Source organism: Aulonocara sp. 'chitande type north' Nkhata Bay, linkage group LG7 (genome assembly GCF_057382095.1).
Source record: "Aulonocara sp. 'chitande type north' Nkhata Bay isolate Kocher_YH1m ecotype deep benthic linkage group LG7, A_spYH_male_GT1.1, whole genome shotgun sequence".
NCBI lineage: Eukaryota > Metazoa > Chordata > Actinopteri > Cichliformes > Cichlidae > Aulonocara > Aulonocara sp. 'chitande type north' Nkhata Bay.
In genome coordinates, this window is record NC_141350.1 from 62,264,176 (window position 1) to 62,287,253 (window position 23,078).

At 39.5% G+C, this 23,078-nt stretch overlaps 2 protein-coding genes across 8 annotated transcripts in view; both read right to left on the reverse strand.

Moving 5' to 3' along the window:
- Positions 1 to 518: 518 nt before the first annotated feature.
- On the reverse strand, positions 519 to 9,153 carry LOC147326548 (arrestin domain-containing protein 3-like). Of its 2 annotated transcripts, none has more exons than XM_086301832.1 (8): positions 8,623 to 9,150; positions 5,654 to 5,735; positions 4,018 to 4,165; positions 3,599 to 3,701; positions 3,229 to 3,485; positions 2,597 to 2,750; positions 2,356 to 2,510; positions 519 to 1,891 (listed from the first exon to the last, which is right to left on the reverse strand). In XM_086301832.1, the coding sequence occupies exons 1-8, from the start codon at positions 8,900 to 8,902 to the stop codon at positions 1,814 to 1,816; spliced, it is 1,257 nt and encodes a 418-aa protein (XP_086157958.1). In that variant the 5' UTR covers positions 8,903 to 9,150; the 3' UTR covers positions 519 to 1,813. The 2 variants fall into 2 exon arrangements, with proteins under 2 accessions (XP_086157958.1, XP_086157960.1); XM_086301834.1 differs by lacking the exon at positions 519 to 1,891 and adding an exon at positions 1,898 to 2,301 and having other exon boundaries at positions 2,346 to 2,510; positions 8,623 to 9,153.
- A 1,716-nt stretch (positions 9,154 to 10,869) lies between these two features.
- The window catches only part of mctp1b (multiple C2 domains, transmembrane 1b), a 42,862-nt gene continuing 30,653 nt past the window's right edge, over positions 10,870 to 23,078 (reverse strand). For all 6 annotated transcript variants that reach the window (XM_086301830.1, XM_086301829.1, XM_086301828.1 and 3 more), the window contains 10 exons: positions 20,417 to 20,519; positions 19,527 to 19,628; positions 19,211 to 19,285; positions 17,937 to 18,056; positions 17,735 to 17,845; positions 17,599 to 17,652; positions 16,919 to 17,028; positions 16,662 to 16,771; positions 15,876 to 15,973; positions 10,870 to 15,064 (listed from right to left, as the gene is read on the reverse strand). In XM_086301830.1, coding sequence (XP_086157956.1) covers positions 14,993 to 15,064; positions 15,876 to 15,973; positions 16,662 to 16,771; positions 16,919 to 17,028; positions 17,599 to 17,652; positions 17,735 to 17,845; positions 17,937 to 18,056; positions 19,211 to 19,285; positions 19,527 to 19,628; positions 20,417 to 20,519 — 955 coding nt within the window. In that variant the 3' untranslated portion in view covers positions 10,870 to 14,992. The remainder of the gene's footprint in view (positions 15,065 to 15,875; positions 15,974 to 16,661; positions 16,772 to 16,918; positions 17,029 to 17,598; positions 17,653 to 17,734; positions 17,846 to 17,936; positions 18,057 to 19,210; positions 19,286 to 19,526; positions 19,629 to 20,416; positions 20,520 to 23,078) is intronic.

Consider the following 23,078-nt stretch of genomic DNA (forward strand, 5'->3'; position numbering starts at 1 on the left):
GAAGGCCTCTTCTCCTTAGCAGTGTTCTTTTAAACTCCTGAAATATATAAATAAGATAGCAGTAAGTATTTGTACTACCACTTGATAAAGAAGTCAAATCAACACAAGTTGGAGAGCTTTACCTCCAATGGAAGAGCCACACGCCACATTATTTTTCTTTAATAAAAGTTCTGAAACCAAGTCGTGACATGTACCTTTAAGCAGGTTACGTCTCCAAACAAAAGCAGGCTGAGATCAGGCAGAATTATCAAATTGCTGCACTTTGACTTGAGCATCTTGAACCAGAACGGTAAGTTACATGTGTCGAGAAAAGATAAGAAAACTTATTATTTACAATTAAACCAGAATTTAGGCATTATTGGTTGTCTACATGTCTGAATTTAAATAATAATTTTTTGTTATATTATTCTTATTTTTATTGTTTGAACTTCTTAAATGGTGAGCAGACATGCCTCCTCGTACATAACGCTAAAATTTAGGAAATGTTTTGTACTGTACTGCTTTTTGATTAATGTTTTAAATTCCTGGAGAATTCCCTGCCCGTGATGCTAAGCTTGATTTTTGCAGTTTGTAATCACTGACCCACTGCAGTAGTTTCCTGGGTGTTATTGCAACATATAAGAATGATAACAAATACTCAGATCCACCGTCTTATGTTATAAAATAAATCTTTTATTTTATCAAAAGTTGATCATGACAACAATATAATGCGCAAATGGAATAGACAGCAACAGAGTATATGAAAAACTAGTGCAAAAGAAAAATCACAAATACAAAAATATATTGCACTTGGTAATCTGAAATTTTACGTGGAAGAAGTCATGTTTGGACAACATTCTCAATTTGATATATGCAACTGTAAACATTTACCTTTTATGCTTTGCCTTTTTCTTTTTTCTCTTTTTTGCAAGCACAAAGCTTCTGGATAAATCTACAGCAAGAGAAGCTCTAGTTTAGAGCTGAAACCAGCAGGCGACTTGCGGTATTTTATCTTAGTTAGTTGCAGTTGTGCTTTTTCTGTGGACCCAGTTGGGGTTTACACCTGGTCTCTAAACTTTCTTTCCCTCACTCACACACACACACACACACACACACACACACACACACACACACACACACACACACACACACACACACACACACACACACACACACTACGTGAGCTCTAAACGCTCGAGGTGGTCGTTGATGTGACACATTTCTGCATCAGTGATGCCATCTGTCTTTTTTTTTTTTTTTTTTTTTTGAATCTCAATGAATTTTCATCTTTGTTCAGGGGGGACAGTGGCAGCTTCAGGCCACAGTCACAAGTTCAGCCATCTGAACTACTGCAGATAGCTCTTATCCTGTCACTAATGTGCCCATTTAGAGTGAAATATTCTATGTATACATATACATATATATATACTGTAGCATATAGGCCTGCGGCAATCTGCAGTATAGAAAACCACTGATAGTAAAACAGTAATAACGGCATGTGCAAAATTCACTGTGAGGCAGGAGGAGGCTTCTTCTGACCACTTGGAGTAGTCTTTGTTCTCTGCCTTGTCAGAGTCATAAAGTGGTGTTAAAAAACTGTCTTTTTTTGCCATGTCTTGAGCACACGATATGGCGGATCCAGCACGGCATGAAATCCCTGGTCCATCACTTCAATGGTCACCAAATACTCTCTCAGCTGATTTTCCCCGGGTCAGGCAGAGTCCAGCCTTATTTACGGTGATATATAATCTGGTGAGAAGCTGGCTGTGTGGGCCAGGTGGCTGAGAGCAGCTCTGTCTTTTTGTGCACAGGCTTCAGCGATCCCGGACTCTCCTCAGCGGGAGGGACAGGTGTCAGGTCTCCTGACCTCCACAGTCCCTTGCACCTCCAAGGGGTCAGGATAAGGATCGACCTAGAGGGAAGGGGTGGAAGGGGAAAACACAGCTTTATGACTACAGGATCCTCGTGAAGTGATAACTATAACACTGAAAAAAGGTGAAGTTTGTTTTTGTGAGGCAAATGTATTTTTGTGTGTCATTAGCCTTTATTAGTTGCGTCTAAATCTTGTACCCATACAGGTGCTGCTTCCTAATTCTGTTTGTCAGTGATTTCACTTTGTTTTGGATAGGTCTGAAAATCATAAAAGTGGTTCAAATTCTATTTGTGATTTGGGTTCACTGAATGACATGTTATTTTAGATGTTTTTGTGTCTTGTCTGGATATTTTTTGTACAAAGACTGGACTTCATTCTAGGTCTGTTTATGTTGTTTGGGCACTTTTCCTGTGTGTGTGTGTGTGTGTGTGTGTGTGTGTGTGTGTGTGTGTGTGTGTGTGTGTGTGTGTGTGTGTGTGTGTGTGTGTGTGTGATAAAAGTACCTCCGAATACAGTGGCGGAGGCAGATATCTGAACTCTGTGATGTATGTTAGCAGAGATCCGCGGTCCTCACCCTCCGCGTCAGACCTATCACATCCCTGCAGATAATCCTGCCTGTGAGACTCTGATATGGCCAGCTCACTGTAGCTTGGTGGAGCTGCAATAAACAAACAGGCGTAAGTTGACATTCTGTACCCTGTGCACATAAACATGCATGCAAGCATCTGCATTTACAGTACATACCCTCAGGTCTCTCTGGCAGGCCCAGCCAGCTCAAAGTGCTGCAGTTGCTGCTGATGCTGGAGGTGCGGGTGGTGCAAGCATGAAGAGGTATGGTTCCTATCACCAACGGCAATGAGAGTGACAAATTCAAACCACCTGGAATGTCCACGTACACCTGCAAGCAGGAAGCAAACATGCAAAGGAGACAAGTGAATGAATGTTTTAGTGTTTTAAAAGCAGGTTTATGATGAGTTTATTATTGTTTAAGGCTATCTGTACATCACAAGGAAGTAATATGTCTTTTGTTTTTGTACCAGCTTATTAGCCAAATAGTGCTAGGGTATTATAAAAAGGTTAGTCAGTTAATCAGATAATCAGTTCATATAATCAGTTAATCAGATGTCAGTAGCAAATAATTGTTTTTCTTTTGTTTTCTTTTATTTTTCGAAGGCATTTTTCATTGGATTTAAAATAGTCCAACGTATTTATCAAGTTGACTTTGAATGCAGTTTTATCAGACAAATGTAACCTTGCAAATATCCTGTATTCTGAATCCTTTGTTTTATGCTCCTGTCAGTGTCCCTGAATAAAATCAGCAAAGGGAAGCTTGGCATCATATTTCATTTAACATATGAAAAAACATGTGAACTCACCACAAGGGCGTATTCTACTTTGATGATGGGACAGTCCAGGATGGAGGGGGACACAGGAGGGATTTTGAGCAGTTTTCCCTCCCAGCTCTGGCTCTTCCCTTGTGGCAGAGGATCTCCTCGCACATTGGACACCAGCTGCTGGATCTCTTTCCCCTTCCCCTTAGCGAAGAAGGTCTGAGTCTGGTAAAGCGCGGCCTTAGGGACCACAACGCGTGATGAACAGTTCTCCACCTCAGCAAAAATTTGGATTGACTCACCTTGGAAAGAGGGGAGAAGAAATCAGTCTGTCAGACTGAGAGAGAAGCAAGATAAGTGAATTCCCAAAAATAGAAGAGAACACCTGGGGGAAGTTGTAGGAGGTGTGGCTTACCTGGTGTGTAGCCCTTTCGCTCTATTTTGGCACTGAGGGAGATGGGGCCTGAAGCACAGAACCAGCAGCACAGCGTTTTCTCCTTTGTACCAGCCTGAGGGGCCTGTTAACACATATGATCTCTTTAAACTGCTGGCAAAAGATTTTAAAGAAACAGCATTCAACTCAGAACCTGGACCCTTTAAAGGAGCAGTTTGACATTTTTAAAACCACTGTTTTCAGCATGAGAACAATGCAGCAATGGAAGAAGAACTAAGAGTAACACCACAATAAAAGCTGTCTATCTTTTTATTTGTGTGGATAAATAACATGTTACTTGTAGATGTGTTAGCAATGTTTCCAGTCTTAGTGCTAAGCTAAGCTACACAGCTGCAGTGCACTAGGAGTCATACGGTTCCTCGTAAAGTGAACAGGCTTACCAGCAGCAGGGGGGTGTTGATGTCGATGTGTTCAAACACAATGAACTCCTTCTTCACTTTGACGGGGAGCAGCCATGGACGGTGCAGTTCAGCTTTCACCCAGTACCTCACACTGCCATGCTTCCCTTCAAAGGAAGTCGCCAGAGCCCTGAGAAAGAAAAAGAAAAGACGGGAAGGGAGGACGATTAAAAAGTGTGGGTGGTCTGTGGTTATGCTCTGTGTGCAAGTTCAACATCCTTTCCTTCAGAACAAGAACCAGTACAACAAGTCCTGGTACTCAGAAAAAAAATAACTGAAGGTCAGCGTCTCTTACTGCTGTCCCTCATTTTTAAATATACTATCAAAACCTAGGGGTCAAATACCTCCAAAGGTTCACAAGGTAAAACTCAGGGTCCTGGTATACAAATCTGTCTCTAATCTTTGTTTAATCTTCAAAAAAAAAAAAAATTTAGGTAACTGTACCTGTCTGGGCCTTCAAACAGTTATATAAACAAAACCATGTGACAAATACAGACGGCAACAGTTACTTTAGTAAAATTTGCTTATAGACATCTGAAACATGAAGCCTCAGCTACAGTTACACAGGTCACGGAGCAGGTTCATAGTCGTAAGCGAAATCTTTCTTTACAAGGTAAACAGTAACCGCATTATTGTGCCTCTATACTGATACTATTTATTTATCCATACCCGCTCCACCCCCTTATTTTCCTAATTTTGTATTTCATCAGATACATTTGTCTGATTACAAATGTTTTGTTATCCAAGTTTCAGATTTTTTACATCATCAACAAGATTGATGTATCTCTCAATTACTTTGGTTATGTGAATATTAGAAGGTAGTATCTGTGGAAGATATGTTTTTAATGAGACAACATCAAGAGTGGAGACAGCAGTTAGGTTAGTGTAGATCGTACCGAAATAAGACTGATTAGTTTTATGTATATTTTGTATATTTTTGTATTACAACAAGAACATATTAGCTTAAAAATGTTAATTATACATAATCTGGTCCACGATGTGGAAGCACTCATTTGCAAAAATGTCCAGTGAAGAAACTAAATGTCAATTTTGGAAAATGTGGGAATAAAATAGAAAACAGCTCCTCACAAACACATTTTTCTCTGTGCTGCGTTACATTTAAGTTCCAGCAGAAAATATATAAAAAAAACAAAACAGGAAGTAGAGAGCATTCAGTTTTCTTTATTAATGTATGCATTTATTTCTTCACAGTCATGTCAGCAACCATGTCATGAACATGTTTTCACATCACATTTCTTCTTGTTGATCTTTGAGAATTTTTTTTAATCCTTTTGTTAAATTCTGATTATAAAAACAATTTGGTGAGTTTTCAATACAGTTTTAATGCAAATTATGTAATTAAATTACCTAAAATCAGGTGATTAGACTTTTAAATAAAACTGTGTGGAATAACTAGTTCACTGACATGAGGCAACAACAAAAGATTGTTTTATTGTAACAGGACAATAGTTCTAAATCTTAGGTTTAATCTTCAAATGTTTCTTCTCAAGACTGTAAAATTGTAAAACCTCAGCTCTGATGAAAATAAAGAGAAATGCAGTGAAGGGAAGAATTAATGATGAAATTCTCATGTACGTGTAGGTGTACGTGTACTCACATCTGAGGCAGGTTGAAGCTGAAAGCAAACTCATGTAAGCCTGGGTGCAGGACAGTCACGCCCTCCTCTGGACAGTCCTCGTCTGAAAGACAGAGAACACTGAGACTGAGTACACCTGCACACTGCACCTAGCCTCCTACATTTTGGTACAAGCTATGGATGCACAATGTCAGGTAGCCTTATTACACAATGAACTCCAATTCACCTCAGAGGGATTATTAAACACACACACACACACACACACACACACACACACACACACACACACACACACACACACACACACACACACACAAAGAAAGGCATTTGATCACGAGGACAAAAAGGTTTGGAGATAAAAAAAAATGGCACAATTGGAGATATGCTGCTCTTTGTCATATTAAACTTTGCTATCAGCAGTTTTCAGCCTCTGAAACAAACAAGCCCTGCTTTACCTGTGCCTGTAGGGTATTTACAATATAAAGCACCATGAGCCAACCGTACTTCTAGATAAATAAAATTGGATTGGTCTTTTATACTTAATATATTTGCTTTGTTGGTCAATCACAACAAGAATTAAAGATGCCACCCTGGCGACCTTCTGAATTTTATGAGGTTATGCCCTAAAAAATGGGTTGTTGGCTATATCTTACACTTTTTGGGAAGCACTCACATCCAGTCTTCTCTCTACTGTCACAAAATTCATTTGAGAAACTCTAGTAACAGTTGTTTTGCCTGAATGCGAAAAAGCAGCTTGTTTGCGGTGTCAGAGGGCTGCCAAAGCAACACACCCTGTGGGAGAAGCAGCACTTCCTCATTTCATCTCTTATTGTTTGTGTGTGATATTGCGTCTAAATGCTCCTGCTGAACTTCAGCTTCTTTCCACCTCAGTTCTGCTTCGTCCTCAGTCTCTGCTGTTTATGTATGTCTGTGTTTGCTATGAGAACTGTCATCAACGGCCAGTGTGTGTGTGTATGTCAGTGCGCGTATAAGCGTGCGCCCTGTCAAGTCACCGGCAACACGGAGCAAGCAGGAGTAGACCGGTATGAACCAGACTGAGCAGCTTCCTTCAGCTGGAAACTCCAACGCAGGCATTACAACTCGTCCTCCCATTGGTGGACAACGTGACATGAATTTGCAAGTCTCGCTCTGATTGGTTCAGCCCCGGCAAGCCCCTGCCCACAATTAGCCCAGCCATGTGGTGTGTGGCATGAAAGAGGAGAAGGTGGGGGAGGTAGAGAGGAAGGGTGTTATAGACACAGTGACAGCAAACTCCAGGTAACCTGCCGCTCTCACGCAAACTCTGAAACCACTGAACGGATGAAGGAAAAACGTCCTCTTCTACAGTCATGCCCTGTTATCAGAAGACACCCAGCTAGTTTCATCTTTCTTTTCTTACAGGCACTTCTGTGCTTAGAGAAAAGAGATATGACCCACGTAGAAGCAGAGTGAGTGAGAGTTTAGTGTTGAGGTTTTTGAAAGGGTCCAAACATGACCTTCAAGTTAATTTTACCAGCTGAGCTGAAATAATACTTAAAGTACTTTTAGCAAGCAAAAATGATGATATGTCTCCAAAGTCACCTTTTAAATGCGAGTGGTTACATCATTAGACGCTGGATATGTTCTGGTTTGGTTGATGTAAACTGTAACAGTCATTATTCAACTGAGCAAAGGATGACAATGATGAATTTTTTAACAGGAGATATGTGGAATATTCTGCCCTTCCATCATCTGCCCAAAAGAATTTTTATTTTAATGAATGAAATGACAAATAAGCCACTTAAATTGAGTTTTCTATCTACTGATTAAAAAATTGCATTTGTTCAAAAATACTGACAGACCTTTAAAAACATACAACGACTATTAATGGTAAGTCAATCAGTTAAACTTAAAAAATTGCAAATTTCTGATACTTCAAGGCTCGGACTTTTGAAAATGTGTTACTTTTTGTGTTGTCACATTATTGTACTGTGATTTGGTCAAAGTGAGATCTGCAAGGAACTCCAGGATGTTGTAAAGATGTCTTCAACTTACAACAAAGAGCCAAGCTGCATCTCCTGGAAGCTCATGAGATTTTTTGGAAGTCTTCAGAGACAGCCACCAGGTGGATGCAGCACTTTGTTTAAGTCTAAATACTCTGCAAGACCTGTGAAATTGTGTCTTTTCTTATTGACCTTTCCACCATCCATCGTTGAGTAAACAAAGAGCAAAAGCTGTGCCTCTAGACTGCTGGGAAAAGAAGCTCTGTCCACAGACCAGACTCCTGCAGGCTGCATCGTTTCAGTTTTGAGATTATTCATCTTCCCAACCTCTAATAATTCAAAAAAACCTGCTGAACAGACAGTTCACGTGTGACCTAAATCCTTGATGTGACATGTTTTACTCTTACCCAAATCATCTGGTCCTCCAACACAGGTATACAAGTGTTAGGAGCAGCAGCTGATTTTACAACACGCGCTGAGCGTCAGCCTGGTCCTCCCCCTCCCTCTCTCGCTGGCAGTTTCTGAACAGGTTTGAACCGCTTCTAACAAAGGGAGTTGCCTGTGCTAGCCTAGTTGAATATGTCATCAGTAAAAAGGTCCTTGTGCCATTAGTTCAACCAAAATGTTGCTCTAAAATACGAAGCGCCATGTTTTCGATTTTGCTCTTTTTCATCAAGTGTTTCACTGGAAGATTTCAACTTTTTCCCTCCTCCCTGTGATGTCAACATCCAGACAGTCCGCATGTAAAAGCAGACTCCCTCATCCCTTCGCGTATCAAACGTTTGCTTTAATAATTGGTTTTAAGTGAGGATGGATCGCGCCTACAGCTGCTGCATCAGTACCACTGCGCGGAGGGTCCCGGTGTTCTGTGGCTCTGGCACACGATTACGCACTCCGCGGTAAGAAAGTTTGGGGACGAGCTTCTGTCAAAAGTTTGCAGTGATCAGTTGCGCCGCATCACTTCACACAGATCACGAAACAGCAGAAGAAAAAGGAGCAACTCCTTACCTCTCTCCTCTCCTATCAAGGTGTCGTAATGATGCAGGTATTCCACCTCCTCTGTGTAGTTCTGAGTATAAGCCGTGTTTGCTCCGGCGTTTCTCGACTCTGTCCACCGGACCTTGGCGACTCCTCTCGCGGTTATGTCCAAGCTCTTGACCCGCACATCCCCAGTGACCTCCACAACAACCCTCCCCGACACCAGGTCTCCTCCGGAGAACACCGGCAGGTTGTTCTCATTCACACTGTCAAAGTAGATCGCCAAGGCCCTCACTTTGCCCAGTACCATGATGACAACGAATGGACAAGTAAACAGGATGAGGAAAAGTGTCTATGGAGAACAAGTTGTGAGTAGAGCCGTGTGGCACAAATGCATGCGCCTCGCTCCGGGTGCCCAGCGCAGAGCCGGGTCTGCGGCTGTCAGTGATGGCTCATCTGGTAGCTGATGGTCCGCAGGAGATCTGCGCCCTCCTCCTCCGAGTGCGCCTGTGCTTCTCTACCGATCTTTGCTGGCGTCTGCTTCCAGCGCTGCGCTCTTAAAGCTTAAAGCTGGCCAGTTCGTGCGCATGTGCGCACGAACTGGCCAGCCTGCTTACACAGAAAGGAGCACGGCTCAGCCTCCGCCGCTGACATAATACGACTTACAGACAAGACGTTTGCCAACTTGTCCCCACAGGGTTTGTCACAAAATGAGAGTTTTTAAAAATAATCTTGGAACGATAAGACGGTTTGTGGAAACACACAGGCACAGTGTGCAATAAAGAATTGAATAAACTGTTTTAATGCTCCCAGTTCCTTATTAATGTGACGTATTGTTACTTAGACGATTAAGTGACTGCTGCAACAGGCATAGGCCATATTTACTGAGGTATCAAATGGCGATTTAAAAGCTATAGTTTTACTTTATCTAAAAAAAAAAAAATCTTAAAAAAAAGTGTTAAAAACTGTAAAATATTTAAGTTAGCTTTTTCTGTTTATAAGGTGGAGTTTGTGTTTAAATGCAATATCAATGGAAGAGTATCCAGAGGGGATTGTGCAATACCTTTTAGACAAACGACATTCAGTAAACAGGTGTTATCAGTGAAAGGTAGTGAGATTTGGAACAATATTTGAGCTGTAATAAGAGAATGTGCTGCCTTCAACACATTTAAAACTAATCTCAAACGATGGCTAAAGAGGAATCAGATTCATGATCACTAGCTTGATATTAATATGTGTTATCTTTAATGTTGTATGTTTTTATTTATTTGTTGTTTTCTGTTTCATTGTATTATAACATTCTTTGTTGTAATTTTATGTATTTGTTGTCTGGATTAGATTGTTGTACATTGCCTGATGGCGTGCTAAATTCCTTATTTATTGTGTTTGTCTGACCTGCCAGGGACTGCAGATGCAAAGTAGACTTTTAGCTAATTCTAGAATATTTACATTTATCCACTGTCCCTTTTAAATAAATAAACTATTGTCCTGTTGATGACCCAGTTTTATCCAGGCTTTAGCTGTCAAACAGATGGCCTCACATTTGACTCTAGAACACTTTTGTATGCAGAGGAGTTTATGCTCCACTCAGTGACTGCAAGGTGCCCAAATCATCATCCCTTCACCAGCAAGCTGACAGTTGGTCTGAGGTGTTTGTGCTTTTTGGTTTTCTCCAAAGGTGCTGCTGTGCACTCTCGACAAACATCTCCACTTTGGTCTCGTTATTCCAGAAATCTTGTGGTTTGTTCAGATGTATCTAGGGATGGGAATCAAGAACCGGTGCTTGTAGAGAGCCAGTTCCCAGTAGTTCTATTCGTTGGAAGTGTTAGCCTGCCTGCCTATCTATCCTGCTTATTGATTCCACTTGCACATGCACTACAATCAGCTGAATTAAGTGTGCAAAGTCACAGCAACAGTTGCTTTTTCACAACAACAGGTCATTTTACAGAGAAACCAGAAAGTAATGTAACAAGAATTAATGAATTACTTTCTCCTGGGAGTACTTAAGTAACATAATCCATTACTTTTAAGAAAGTAAGTAGTAGAACACTTTCTTGTTAAGCGAGACCTGCCCTCCGCTGGGAGATTGCACAATGATAAATTTACAAAAGAAAGAGCAGCTCATGAATTAACAGGCTTATGTCTTCTTCTTTTACTCTAATTGACGGGGAATGACAGATTCCCAGGAGAGTGTTATAAGTACTGAGGGAAGAATTGGTACCATTATTGCAAAAGATTTTTAATTATACTTCAAAACAAAGAGTCCATACCCCCAGAGTGAGGCAGTCATTTTGGTTATTCCCAAGAGCTGGTCTAAACAGAGTCTGTGTGTGAGTACCCTGAGTGATGGGAGTTATTCAGACCATGGCCCAGATTTGTAGGCAGGGTTTGGGTGTGGGGTGCTAATGTTTGTTAACTGTCCAAGTGGCCCAGGAGAAGAAGCTGTTTGTGAGGCTATAGTTGTGTAGTCATTGAGGCTGTCTATTCTAGTCTTTTTGTTGTTGGGAGTGATGCTGGAGGCCTTCAGACAGGTGGGAATGGTGGCGTGAGTCAGGGAGAGGTTGAACAACCTGGTGAGGATCCCTGCCAGTTGGTCCCACAGACTTTGACCTATAGCATACCAATGTGTGCCGCATATTGACCAGTCAGTGTAACGAGCCAGGATTTAAAAAAATATACACAAATATACCATTCTAACAAAAAGACTGGAGGAAGTGATGCCCTTTTTAATTGATGAGGATCAATCCGCATTTAGAGCTCAATGTTATTACAATAAGGGAAACGGAGTATAACATTTTTCTTCAGGCAGACAATACCATGATCAGAATTCAGAACGAGGAGTTTCTAGATTAATTAACTTGTTGCAGATGCAGGGTATACTCTTAATATTAATGTTTAAACTTCCCCTAGTCTCTCAAGCTATGAAATACTAGGAGACCTTGGGAGCTACTTCTATATGTTATTTGGGTATAAGATTATGAATGTAGTAAATTTCTATTGAAAATTATGCACATATCAATAAAAAGAGAAACAAGGCTCTTGATAGATGGGCTCTCCTGCCATTAGAACTTGAGCAGAATAATGGTGGGAAAAACTAATATCTTGCCCAGACTGCTCTGTTTGTTCTAGTTTTGCTTATCCACATCCGTGATTACCAGTTTAGAGAATGAGACAAAGTGATAAATAGATTTATTTGGAAAGGTAAATTTCCTGGCGTGAATTATAAGCTCTCCAGTATGACACAATGAGGGAGGGATGGGCTTACCAAAGACTATTATTTATCAGCACACATAAAACTGTTATACTTTGATGGAGTCAGAAAACAGGAAACTCATAGAGCTGTCTTTATTAGGCAGGCCACTGCAGATGTTCACACAGTGGCCTTTCTAATAAAGACAGACTTTATATATTATCGATACTAAAATCATCTCAGACAGATGTGAAGTTCCTCATCAAGATTTCTTCTTATATCTCCAATTCAGACATTACTTTGAAAAGAGTATCAAAGGACTCATATGAAGTATATCAACTATTACATTATTACATAGATGGCTTCTTTCACTCCTCTTCGAGTGACCCACACCTGTTTTCACACCTTAACTCATGTGATTAATCAGAAGATCAATAGCGGGTCAAAGACATGAAAGGACGCTCCCAATCTGTCACGCTGGAAAGATTCATCACAGGGCCTTTCTTGCCATGTAAAAGTCTTCTAAATGCTTGACATGAAGATAAAACTAAGTCTGTCAATTCAAAAGCACAAGAAATAAAAGTTTTACGTCTTTCATAATGGTAAGATAAAAAAAAACAAAAAACATCCCATTCTCTGTTTGTTTTCTCTTCCTCCTCACCCCCAAACTGGTCACTTCTGGGATCTTCTGTTCATGAAAAGAGATTTCCTTCTCACCACGGTCTCCCTCTCTCTTCTCACCATCCTCATAGGGGATTGTTGGGGTTTCTGTCTAATCCAGTCTTGATCTCACAGTTCAAAGTGGCCTGACATTCAATATTTTGGTGCTATATAAAACTGAGCTCAAATAGATGGGCAGAGAGCAAAGAAAAGACATCAGTTAAAATCTGGCTTTGCACAGTTTTGCCTGTTTTGGTACTTCCTCATTCAGCATGTGTCTGTATGCTTTCTAAACTAGTTTGCATGGAAGCGATATTCACATAACTTTCTTGCATATTGGTATGGTGCAGGCTTCTGTTGAAACAGCTTAAATCCACTGTTTTTTCACATTTCACACCCTGAATTATAACAACAAGATTTTCTTAAAAACGTAAAACTGAAATATAATAATCTCTGACCTTCAGCTTTCTCAGAAGTGCAGTGCCACGGTTTTCTCCAGACATGGCACACAAAGTGAAGGCCAAATAATTAAATTCCTGGCCATTTTAAGTCTTTCAGCAGTTTTCAGTCATTTCAAGTCTCCTTTTTTCCTCCTTTTCAAACTTTAAACACAAGGCACACAACACCTTGCGAAGGCAATCATGCTCACATCCCATGTCTCAAATTTTGCACTAAAATCTCATCAGACAGGCTGTGAGAAGATTTGATCAGACTGACAAACTGAACTAAAAACATTTCCTGTATACATTGATTTTCTTTCAGGTGAAGTTGAGAGTATATAATGATGTTTCAGTTAGCTCCCACTTTATTCTAAAAATGTAGCTTTTGTTATGCTAGTGAATTTAAAATGTTAGCACATTTAGTTCAGTTTTAGTCAACTAGAAGTCAACTGATACTTCTTGTTAAATTGACCCCAAGGCATCTTCTACCATCCACCATGACTTAAGGGGTCCCCCTGCTGGTAGATAAATACAAAGCCGTTACTGGCAAAGGGAGTTAAAACTCAGAACCTTGTTGCTGGAGTATTGAGATGGTAGTGCTAACTGCCGCCATCCATTTATCAGTGAAAGTAAATTTTGAAAGTAATCTTTTAGTTGGATGTTTGAGTTACAATCCTACCCCAGTGTTTCTTTGTGCTACAGTGAACTACTTAATAAAAAGAAATCGCTGAATTAATTTCATAAGCAAAAATTTGCAATAAAAAGTCAGAAGACTACAGCTTAAAAACAAAAATTTTACATGCAACACAAATCTTTGAAATTCAAATCTTCTACTTTACTCTGAATTTAAAATTCACTTTTCTCATTAACACTTTTTTTTCCCTTGTGCTAATTTACTTAAAGTTAAAAGAACTCAATGGATTTATTTAGTCTGTCAAACATTATCATCACTGACACACTGCAGGCAGTCACTGTTTCACAAGAAGTGAACAGGAAGGGTGTAAATCTGTCGGCTTCATGGTTTAGGCTGTTTTAATTTGACCAGAGAGAATCCAGCTCCCCCAGGCCTGTTCCCAGTAAGCCCTATTCATGAGTCCCTCTATGTAGACACTACTTACCACCTTTGGAAATATAATGAATCTTTCTAAGGGATCTGCTCAAGCTCACTTTGTAAACTGCATATCAGACACAGAAAGCCATGTGGGTCTGTGTAGAAATATATTTTGCCAGAGGAATGCTACACACTTGATACAGTCTGTCCTACTTTTGGCTTCATTCCAACCACAGTAATTACAGACAGTGCAACAGGAAACAGAGAGAGATAATGTGCAGCGCGACAGACGTAATGATCTGGTGGTAAGAGTAAACAGTATCAGGTCAGTGCAGTTTGCAGAGATAAACACATTCAGCACCTTGCATATAATTTCAGTCATGCAAAACACATACAACCAGCAGCTTACGCAGACATGCAGATCACATCATGAAAACACGAGTGATTAAAAAGAACAGATGACGAGTAAGTCGAGTAACACTAAGATGTGGTCCAAAAAGGCAAAAAACAAAAAGAAACAGAGAAAGCAAACTGGAAGAAGTGAGAAGCAGACAAAAAGAAAAAAAACCCACTGAGCTGAGATGTTAGTATTTCATCTTTAGAAAGAAATGTTTCCTGAAAAAGATAATATTTCCAAATAGGAGATTTTATTTACTGTAGGTGTATAAATGCATGCAGCTCTATCTTCAACATAGCATGGGACGCTGGCATCCCGTTTGAAATGGCACAAACATGTTGAGAGAAATCAAAAAGCTGGAGATGCAATGCTTACATGCAAACAGAAGCACATCTTCATTACATGCAGACTCTGGGACACACTATACATGTATACTCATGACAATCATTATTATTACCACAGTTACTTAGTTTGTGTGCAGAGTTCTTATGAGAAATGAGAGAGATTAAAAAACATGAACAGCTTCGTCTTGTCTTTTAAAAGATTTAGAAAATCAGTGTCCTTCCTCAGTAACAAAAAGAAAACACTTAACAGTTACAACTTCTCATAATAATTAAAATTTACAAGAAACATATAAACAAGATAGTTTACATTGTTTACAGCTAGCTCAGGTTTGTCCTCCGGCGTTTGCTGGGGCTCTGCCCGGGGTCAACTTTCAGCTCGTGATACTGCATCTGTCCATCAACACAAACAGATAATACTGTGACAACAGACAGACTCCAGCTCTGGTTCATACAGTATAGAATCTACCTAGAGCAGCACCAGTGACCTAATCTAACAACACAGGCCCAGCTTCACTTTCTTACAGAGAAAACACTGAGCTTTCTCTCTGGAAACAGCGTGAAGGGGAAATGCGCAGTCAGAGGTTGAGGGCAGCTGGGCAGGATCAGGAAATTCATTCTCTGAATGATTCCTAAGAGCTTAGATGGAGCACAAGAAAATCCAGGAAAGTCTCCTTCTGAAAAACCACCACATAAACCTGAAATCTGTTTCTAACCACACCTGTACAAACGACCACAGAATATAAATTACTGATGTGCTTTTAATCAGGTTACATGTGTGTGTATGAGCAGGTCTCATGTTATCTGCTGCGTGATACCTGTAGGTGTTTATTAAAGCCACACACAACACTAATGCTCAGGCAGCTGTCGACAGCAAACAGGACTATGTGCTTCATCTATCATATAAATGTGACTTTAAAATGCTTTTCTATGACTTTAATGAAAATGCAAACACAGTAAATGACAGCTGTGTGATTCACTTAAATACTGTTCTTCCAATATGTTGAAAAGGAAACATTTCCAGTATTAACTGTGTCCATGCAGTACACTGACTGAGAACTCAGGGACTGAGGCGTGAATGCCTCGTGAATGACAGCCGCTGTAGCCTGAGGATTCGTTTTGTGAAACATCCTGTTCTGAAGTTCTCCTACATACGATGTACCTCTATTTACATGCATTCTTCATGGATTACAAAATTACCCACCACTTGAACATCAGAGGGGACTCTGGAAAGGAAGTCAAGAAGCTCGTTGTTGTCGATCATGTATGGATCACGAAGTTTCTTGGTGAACTTATTCACACCTGCAGAAAAAACAACTGTTTGAGGACTAGCAGAGACCAAGCAGTCCAAGCTGAGACTGAGTCACCATGGTTCATTACATGATATAAATACAACAACACTAAGGCAAGATCTACAAGATCTTTTTGGTAACCATCAAATCAAGTTGCTTTGATAAAGTCCCATGTAAAAATGCTCATTTGCACTATGAATTAAGATGGTTGCAGCCTGGTATTTTAAAGAATGCCATAACTAATATAGTTTTTATTCTATTACTGTGTTACCTGGCAATAAGTAGCAGGTTTCTCTTCCAGGAAACTGCTTGCTTTAAAAGCTAACTCTACTCTCACAAATATGGTCCAAAAACCAACATGGTGAGCATAAATCATTTAGAACATAGAGCCCAGAAGATAGAAACAGGTGGATGTTTATCTAATTGGATTCCCATTAGATTAGTTACAAGTTTACCCACAACCTTAAAAAATAAAAATAAAATATGAGCACTAAGTATTTCATTAAACATCTAGAAGGGCAGAGACCTCATCCCCCTAAAGCCAGGACCATATTTCATAATTTTGAGGTAAACGATCTGGAGCCTCACAAAAATGTAACTGAAACTCCCTTTCTCGTGCACCAGCTCTACACCAACATAGCGTAACATTTTTTTGTCTGTGTGTGTAGTCGTCTGTGTGTTGTGAAATCAAGACTCACCCCATGCAAGTACGAGGTATCGTAAAGGTATGAGGTAGAGAAGAAATGTGGCCAAACACAAGGCAGTGATTGCCAACCAGCTTAGAAAAGGCACGGTCCAGTTAAAAGTGCTGCGGGTAGAAAAGGACAAAAGAGCTCATTAAAAAAAAACATTCAACTGGATGTATGTGAAAAATCACAAGTCACACCTAACAGCTTCACAACAAACAGCTGCAAAAAGGAATCAGAGAGGAAACTTGTTAACCCAGAAAACATACTTCTTCACTCTCTCTCCAAAGGACGCCACCTCATCCAGAGCATTCTGAACACTGATAAACACGTCCTGAATGGCGTACAGTTTATCCATAAAGCCTTTGGGCTCTGAGTCCTGACAGGGACAGGAGAAACATCATGAATACATAGGCATCATAGGCATGACTGTCCAGATGGTGATTGTGAAGTAATCTTTCCGTGTGTTTGTGTAGGAAAACACATCTTGACTTTGGAAGCCTTATCTTGGTTTTGAGGAACCTGAGACAGCTAGCTAGTTGTTCTTTCTAAAATGTCAGTCAGCAGCATCTAAACCTTCAAAATAAAAGCCCTAAAGACCTTAAACTCTTTAAGGACTTGAACTTTGTAAGACTGTACACAAAAAAACTTTTTCTTAAATGTTTGAAACACTTGTACTACATAAATTTCTAACAAAGAGCTATTATTATTATTACGAGGTTAATGGTCACAAGAATGCCAGATGCTACTTTTGCATATTTGCCTTCATATTTTTTAGGAAACTAATATTATATAATGTAATACTGAGCATGCAGATAGGCAGAAACACATTTTTATCTTTGAAGGCCTAAAAGGCAATCTGGGATAAGCCAAACACCTGTGTTCCTCTATTAAGAAGTCTCTTGGTTAATATTACATATTAATGTTTATAGTTTTAAAACATCATTACCTTTTCCTCTTTATCATCTTCATCAACTTCCCATTCAAACATGCCATCCATGGACTACAACAGAAAATGAAGCGATTATAACGTTGTCTGAAAGAGGAGCGCTTATAGAAGGCCTGCGTTTTACTTGTTTTCTCACCACATCAGCTCCATCCCTGCTGGAGCAGAAGAAGTAGTTCCACACAAGTAGAAGCAGCAAGGCTAGTGGCAGCATGTAGAGCTCAAAATTCCACACCACCACCACAAACAGCTAATAGAAAGCAAAACAACATGACACTCAGTAGATCATTCATCGGTCATGTGTACAGGGATGTGTGTGTGTGCATTAGTGCCTTTCATACCACAAAGGAGACAATGCTTCTCTGTGCAGACTCCCATTCAAAGCAGCTGTTGATGAAACTTCCCCAGCTAATCAGCACCATAATGCAGCGCTTGACTCTGTTGAAGTTCTGCTGGAGCAACTGAAAGACACAAAGATGTTTCTAAACATTTCAGTTGTTACATGACCTAAGCTGTTCCCCCGAGGATGTATGCTTGGACCACTCGTGTTCATCATTTACATACTGTCACAGATAATCCTCAACCATGGCTTAACTTCCTCTTCTGTGCAGACGATTAGCAGCTCTATATAACTACCAAACGCTCTGCCTAGCAACCCCCTTGATCCCTCTTCACTTATTAAATGTCCTTAGGATGTAAACACCAACAATATAGAGCTCCTGGTTGTGGCAATGCTTCAGAATTAGATTTACCTCTTCTAGTTCGTCTAGTTAAAGGCTACGTCTATGGTTACCAACAATGGTCCACACTCTGAGCATCATCCTGGAGTGCTCTTGTGACCAACATAACAATATAGAATAGAAAAGAAATATGCGTTATTGTCCCTCATTGGGGAAATTCAGAAATTCAGCAAAGAGACAGGCAGACGGAGCACGCAAAATCACACAAAGATTAATTTAAAAAAAAAAAACAAGAAACAAGAGACTGTACGGAGCAAATTTACAACATAAAAAAATACTGTACAGCTATTAAAAATAGCATATTCAGATTCAAAGAAATATGCAGCTGATTAGGATAATTAAAAAAATGTACAAATATATTATATATTACACAATTTCCTTAGGGATTATTAAAGTATTCTGATTCTGATATAGATACAAATATATACTTTTAGCACATAGTTGGCCTTCACTTTCCTTTCACATTGTCCTTTCTACTGGAAGTCCTGACAGTCCCAGTGACTCTGCAGTCATGGTTCACAAACACTCACATATGAAGTCCTGTATCTAGACTGGCTCCCACTAAAGTATCACAAAGACACAAGATCACAACAAAGTCTCTCTCCTCCTCACTCAACATCTCTTGAACCTTGTTCATTTCTACATCCTTCCCCCCCAACCCAAACTAACCTAAACATTGGGAAAATGACAGATCCCTTGGCACTTTGGAAAGTTTTCCTCTTAACACCAGAAATCTTGAAATCTATGACCCTTTTCAGAACCTTTACTCATATTTGTATTGTACTGGCTGGTTGTTTTTTAGTCTCAAGTTATAGAAGAATGATAAGTTTTGTCACCGGTTTGAAAAAACATCAGCAGGAAATACTGATACATACTTGCTTGGAGACTTTTGGTTCTTCTTCAATATATTTCTGTTCTGCAGGAACCACAGTCCTCAAAGCAGCTTTAACCTTAAAAAAGAGAAACACACAATACGGTCTGGCATAACATTTTCTATCTGGTCCAGGAGTTTGTAAAAAGTGGATGTACGTATTGTAGAGGTTTTACATTTTTATTGATTACATTTAGAAGCCAAAAACCTTCTTGACATAAATGTCCTGAAGAACTATGTAAAACCACAACAAAAGCCAGCCTAAAGTCTTGCTTTGCTTAGTTCTAAAATGAGCATTCACAGCACAGCGTGACTCTCACAGCGTTGTAGATGACATCAATCTCTAGGTAGATGCACCCTTTGGTCGGTGCTGTCAGCTCCTTATTTTTCAACAGGTATCCCTTCTGCTCGCCATTACGAACCTAAAACACAAAAACATAATTGGGTTTGGCTTTAGTTACTTTAACTGGTTATCGATTGTAGGGGTTTGTCTGTATTAATGTAGTCGCTTTACCTTACAATACAAAGCGCCTTAAAGCGACTTTTGTTGTGATTTGGTGCTATATAAATAAAAGTGAATTGAAACTGAACTGATTCTCTGTGATTCAAAAAGACTTTTACATGCTCAGTGGATGCATGTAAGACCAATCTAATGGGCATTCTCTGTTTTTTTAAGCACCTTGTAAGCTTTCAGTTTTCATGCTGCTATTCAAGGTACTACAAGCAATAATAACAGTCCAGCTACACACATGACATTTTGATCATTTGAGTTTCTGAATAAGTTTAGTATACTAAACATCCGCAAAATAGCTACTACAAGAATGAACTCTTTTTCTTTTCAAAGCCTGTCTGGGTTTGTTTTATATCTTAAAGATAGGAGCATCGTAACGTTGGTACTTGTGCCAACTCAGCCAGCTGTAGCTTATTGCTGTTCTCTAAGTCTCAGAGTTTCTGTGTTGATGGCTTCTTAACCCCTTTAATGAAATGATCAAACACATAATATGGCTTGCTATGTGGTGCTACCACTCTAAGAACTGTGTGCTATAGATTTGGAGAAATTCCAATATTTTCTTTGTCTGAATCGTTTGCACAATTTGCCTAGTGTCTGTTCATTACACCCATACAGCTGGATGCAACTCAACAACCAAACATGTTAGCACTTTACACACATACACATCGTGTGTCTTTCATATACTTTTATTACACTCACATTCAATAATGGAATTGCCACTTTTCCCAGGAAGTCTGCACTCCTGTCTCTGTCTTCATCAAACACTGTCACCTCCAACACAGAGTGAATGTCTTTGACATTACTGAGGAAAAAGGGGAAAAGTATGGTAAATGGACTGGTTCTTATATAGTGCTTTTCTACTCTAACTCAGCACTCAAAGCCCTTTATACAACTTGGCTCATTCACCCATTCATACACGCACTTTTTTCTATGCTCTTACTATGTAAGTGCTTTCTATCTAACATTCACACACATTCATATAGAGACAGATGCATCAGACAGCATCTTGGGGTTAGTATCTTGCCCAAGGATATTTGGCATGTAGATGGGGAAGAGAAAGACGGAACAGTTCATATGTGGAAATGTATTCAATATTTGGGAAGTGGCATCCCCTGCAGCTTAAGAAAAACTATCTATGAACACTATAACTTTTCTTGAAATTAATAAACCCATCCTTCACCCTTAATATAATGCTGTGTACCACAGCTTTGATCCTGATGTCAACTGTGAGTACGCTAAAACAAAAAGTTATCTAAGAGCTCTGTCAGAATGAAAGACAACAAGGCCAGAGGAAATGGCTGACGTCCTGTTGATTGATGTGTCTGACTGAAAATCAGATTTTGTTTTGTTTCTGATTGGCTACAGGAGGCTTTCAAAAGCAGCGCTAGTTCCACTTCTATTGGCATCCACCTCAGAAATCACCAGTCGGTTTGGCTCTACTTCATACATCGCTCGTGGAGAAGCTCATACAGAGATACTCATTCTTAGGGCTGGGTATCGGCTCTGATTTCTATAACTGATGGCCAATGCGATTCAATTCAGTTAGATTCAGTTTTGACTCAGACAGTCAAAAATATTATAATTTGATTATTTATCAGCACATATCCATATTTTATATCTATGTATAAAAACAAAGCTGACACTTATGAGACTTCCACAGAGGCGTAAGCATCACAGTAGATGCCTTTGTGTCGAAGTAACTGAGGATAAAACACAAAAACATAAAGGAGATTTTCCTGGCCTGGCTTGTTATAGCAGATAACCCCGTTAAAAATATTCTGCAGTAGATCATGTGGAGCAGGGAAATTATTTTACTGCTATTGTTAAATAATTGTCATCATTACCATTGCATTAATAATATAATCTGGAGTTTATATTGCATTCAGGGGTTGAACAGTGTGTGTCTTTCAGAAAGGCTAAAAAGTCACAGGCTGACAGGAAACAGGCTTGCAGAGAGTTGCAGAAGCAGGAAGTTATTTTGAGCAGCAGGCTAAGACGAGGCTTTAACAATGTAACAGACAGCTTTAAGAAGGCCTTAAGCAGTTATGACTATTTTATACACAATGCATATCTGTGCTTATTAAAGAGTTGGAGCTCGGTCAATTAATTGGGGGTCGGAAGCTTTGTTCGGCGCGATGTTCGGACAATCTATTGTGCAAGTGACTTGGAGCCATAGAAGGAATTGCAATACATGCTTACAAAACACTTATATATCAGATCATTTTATATTAAGCTTTTAAGTAGAGGTTCTTGGTTAAAACATTTATTTAGTAGAAGACATACACATAGTCTCAGTGAGCCTCTGGTCTAGTGAAAGCTCAGAAGTGCAACAGGTGAATTGAGAAAGAGCATTTGAGGACGAGACACAATTTTGAACCTTAACAATCAAAAACAGAGAAAAACCATGAATCAATATATGAACATTACCTGATGCTGGTTACAAGTTACAGAGGTTTTATTAGAGACACAGCCTAGCATTTTGTAGTTTGGCATGATTTGTAAAAGTTTACATTTCTTTGGTATTAAACAGCAGAAATTAGGCTTTCTTATTGGAGGTCATTTTTTTAAAAAAGGGAAAAAAACAAAACTGGGGCCGACAGCACTGAACACAACGGGAAACTGGTGCGTAATAAACAAGCGAATAATGCAGAAAATAGAGATTTTTTATGGTAAACTGGTAAATTCACGACAATGTTTTTTTGTGAAGCGCAGTTTTGACCTTCTTTTGCTGCTGGTTCAGTGAATTGGGTGGGAGTGACGAAACCTGCAGCATCAGAATCTGTGAGATGCCTCTTTCAGCACGCTATGGTGTGTCTGTGTACGTGCCACCATATTAACATGGGGATTCACACTTTGTGTTTCCATCTTTGTGCTGAATCTGCTTACTGGCTCTTTAATCATTTGCTGTTTTAGCTGTTTGGTGGTTGTTGAAATGATTTCCTGAGCTTTAACCTGAGATTCTGGCTTTACTGGCAAAATTACATTCATATTTAAAAATCACATTCTTCAAATTAAAATCGATTTGAGTCGATTTTTTAAAACCCACCCCTCCTCATTCTACTCATCCATAAACTTTTTCCTCTGACAGCCAAGAAGGCTATATATGTATCACAAAAAGCATCCAACTCAATAATCATCATCTGTGTCACCTGCTTTTTAATGAGCTTGATTTGTTAACAGCTTATCTGCACTGAGCAAAGATTCATGAAGTCACAAAATTGCCGTGAAGTCACTAAGGCTTCAGTAACAGCTAAAGGTCCAGGTTCTTCTACTACCTAATTTAGTAGCAACACACAGAACAGTTACTAGAAAACCATAACCAATAAAATACAGCAAAGTGGCAATTTTCATGCATATATAT

Bases quoted from the DNA above. Each gene is read 5' to 3' on its own strand.
- LOC147326548 (XM_086301834.1), bottom strand. From the start codon at position 8,902: ATGGTACTGGGCAAAGTGAGGGCCTTGGCGATCTACTTTGACAGTGTG. The intron at 3,702-4,017 runs GTAAGCCTGTTC...ATGTGTTAACAG, and splicing joins TCAACACCCCCCTGCTGCTG to GCCCCTCAGGCTGGTACAAA. The intron at 3,486-3,598 runs GTAAGCCACACC...CCTCTTTCCAAG, and splicing joins GCGAAAGGGCTACACACCAG to GTGAGTCAATCCAAATTTTT.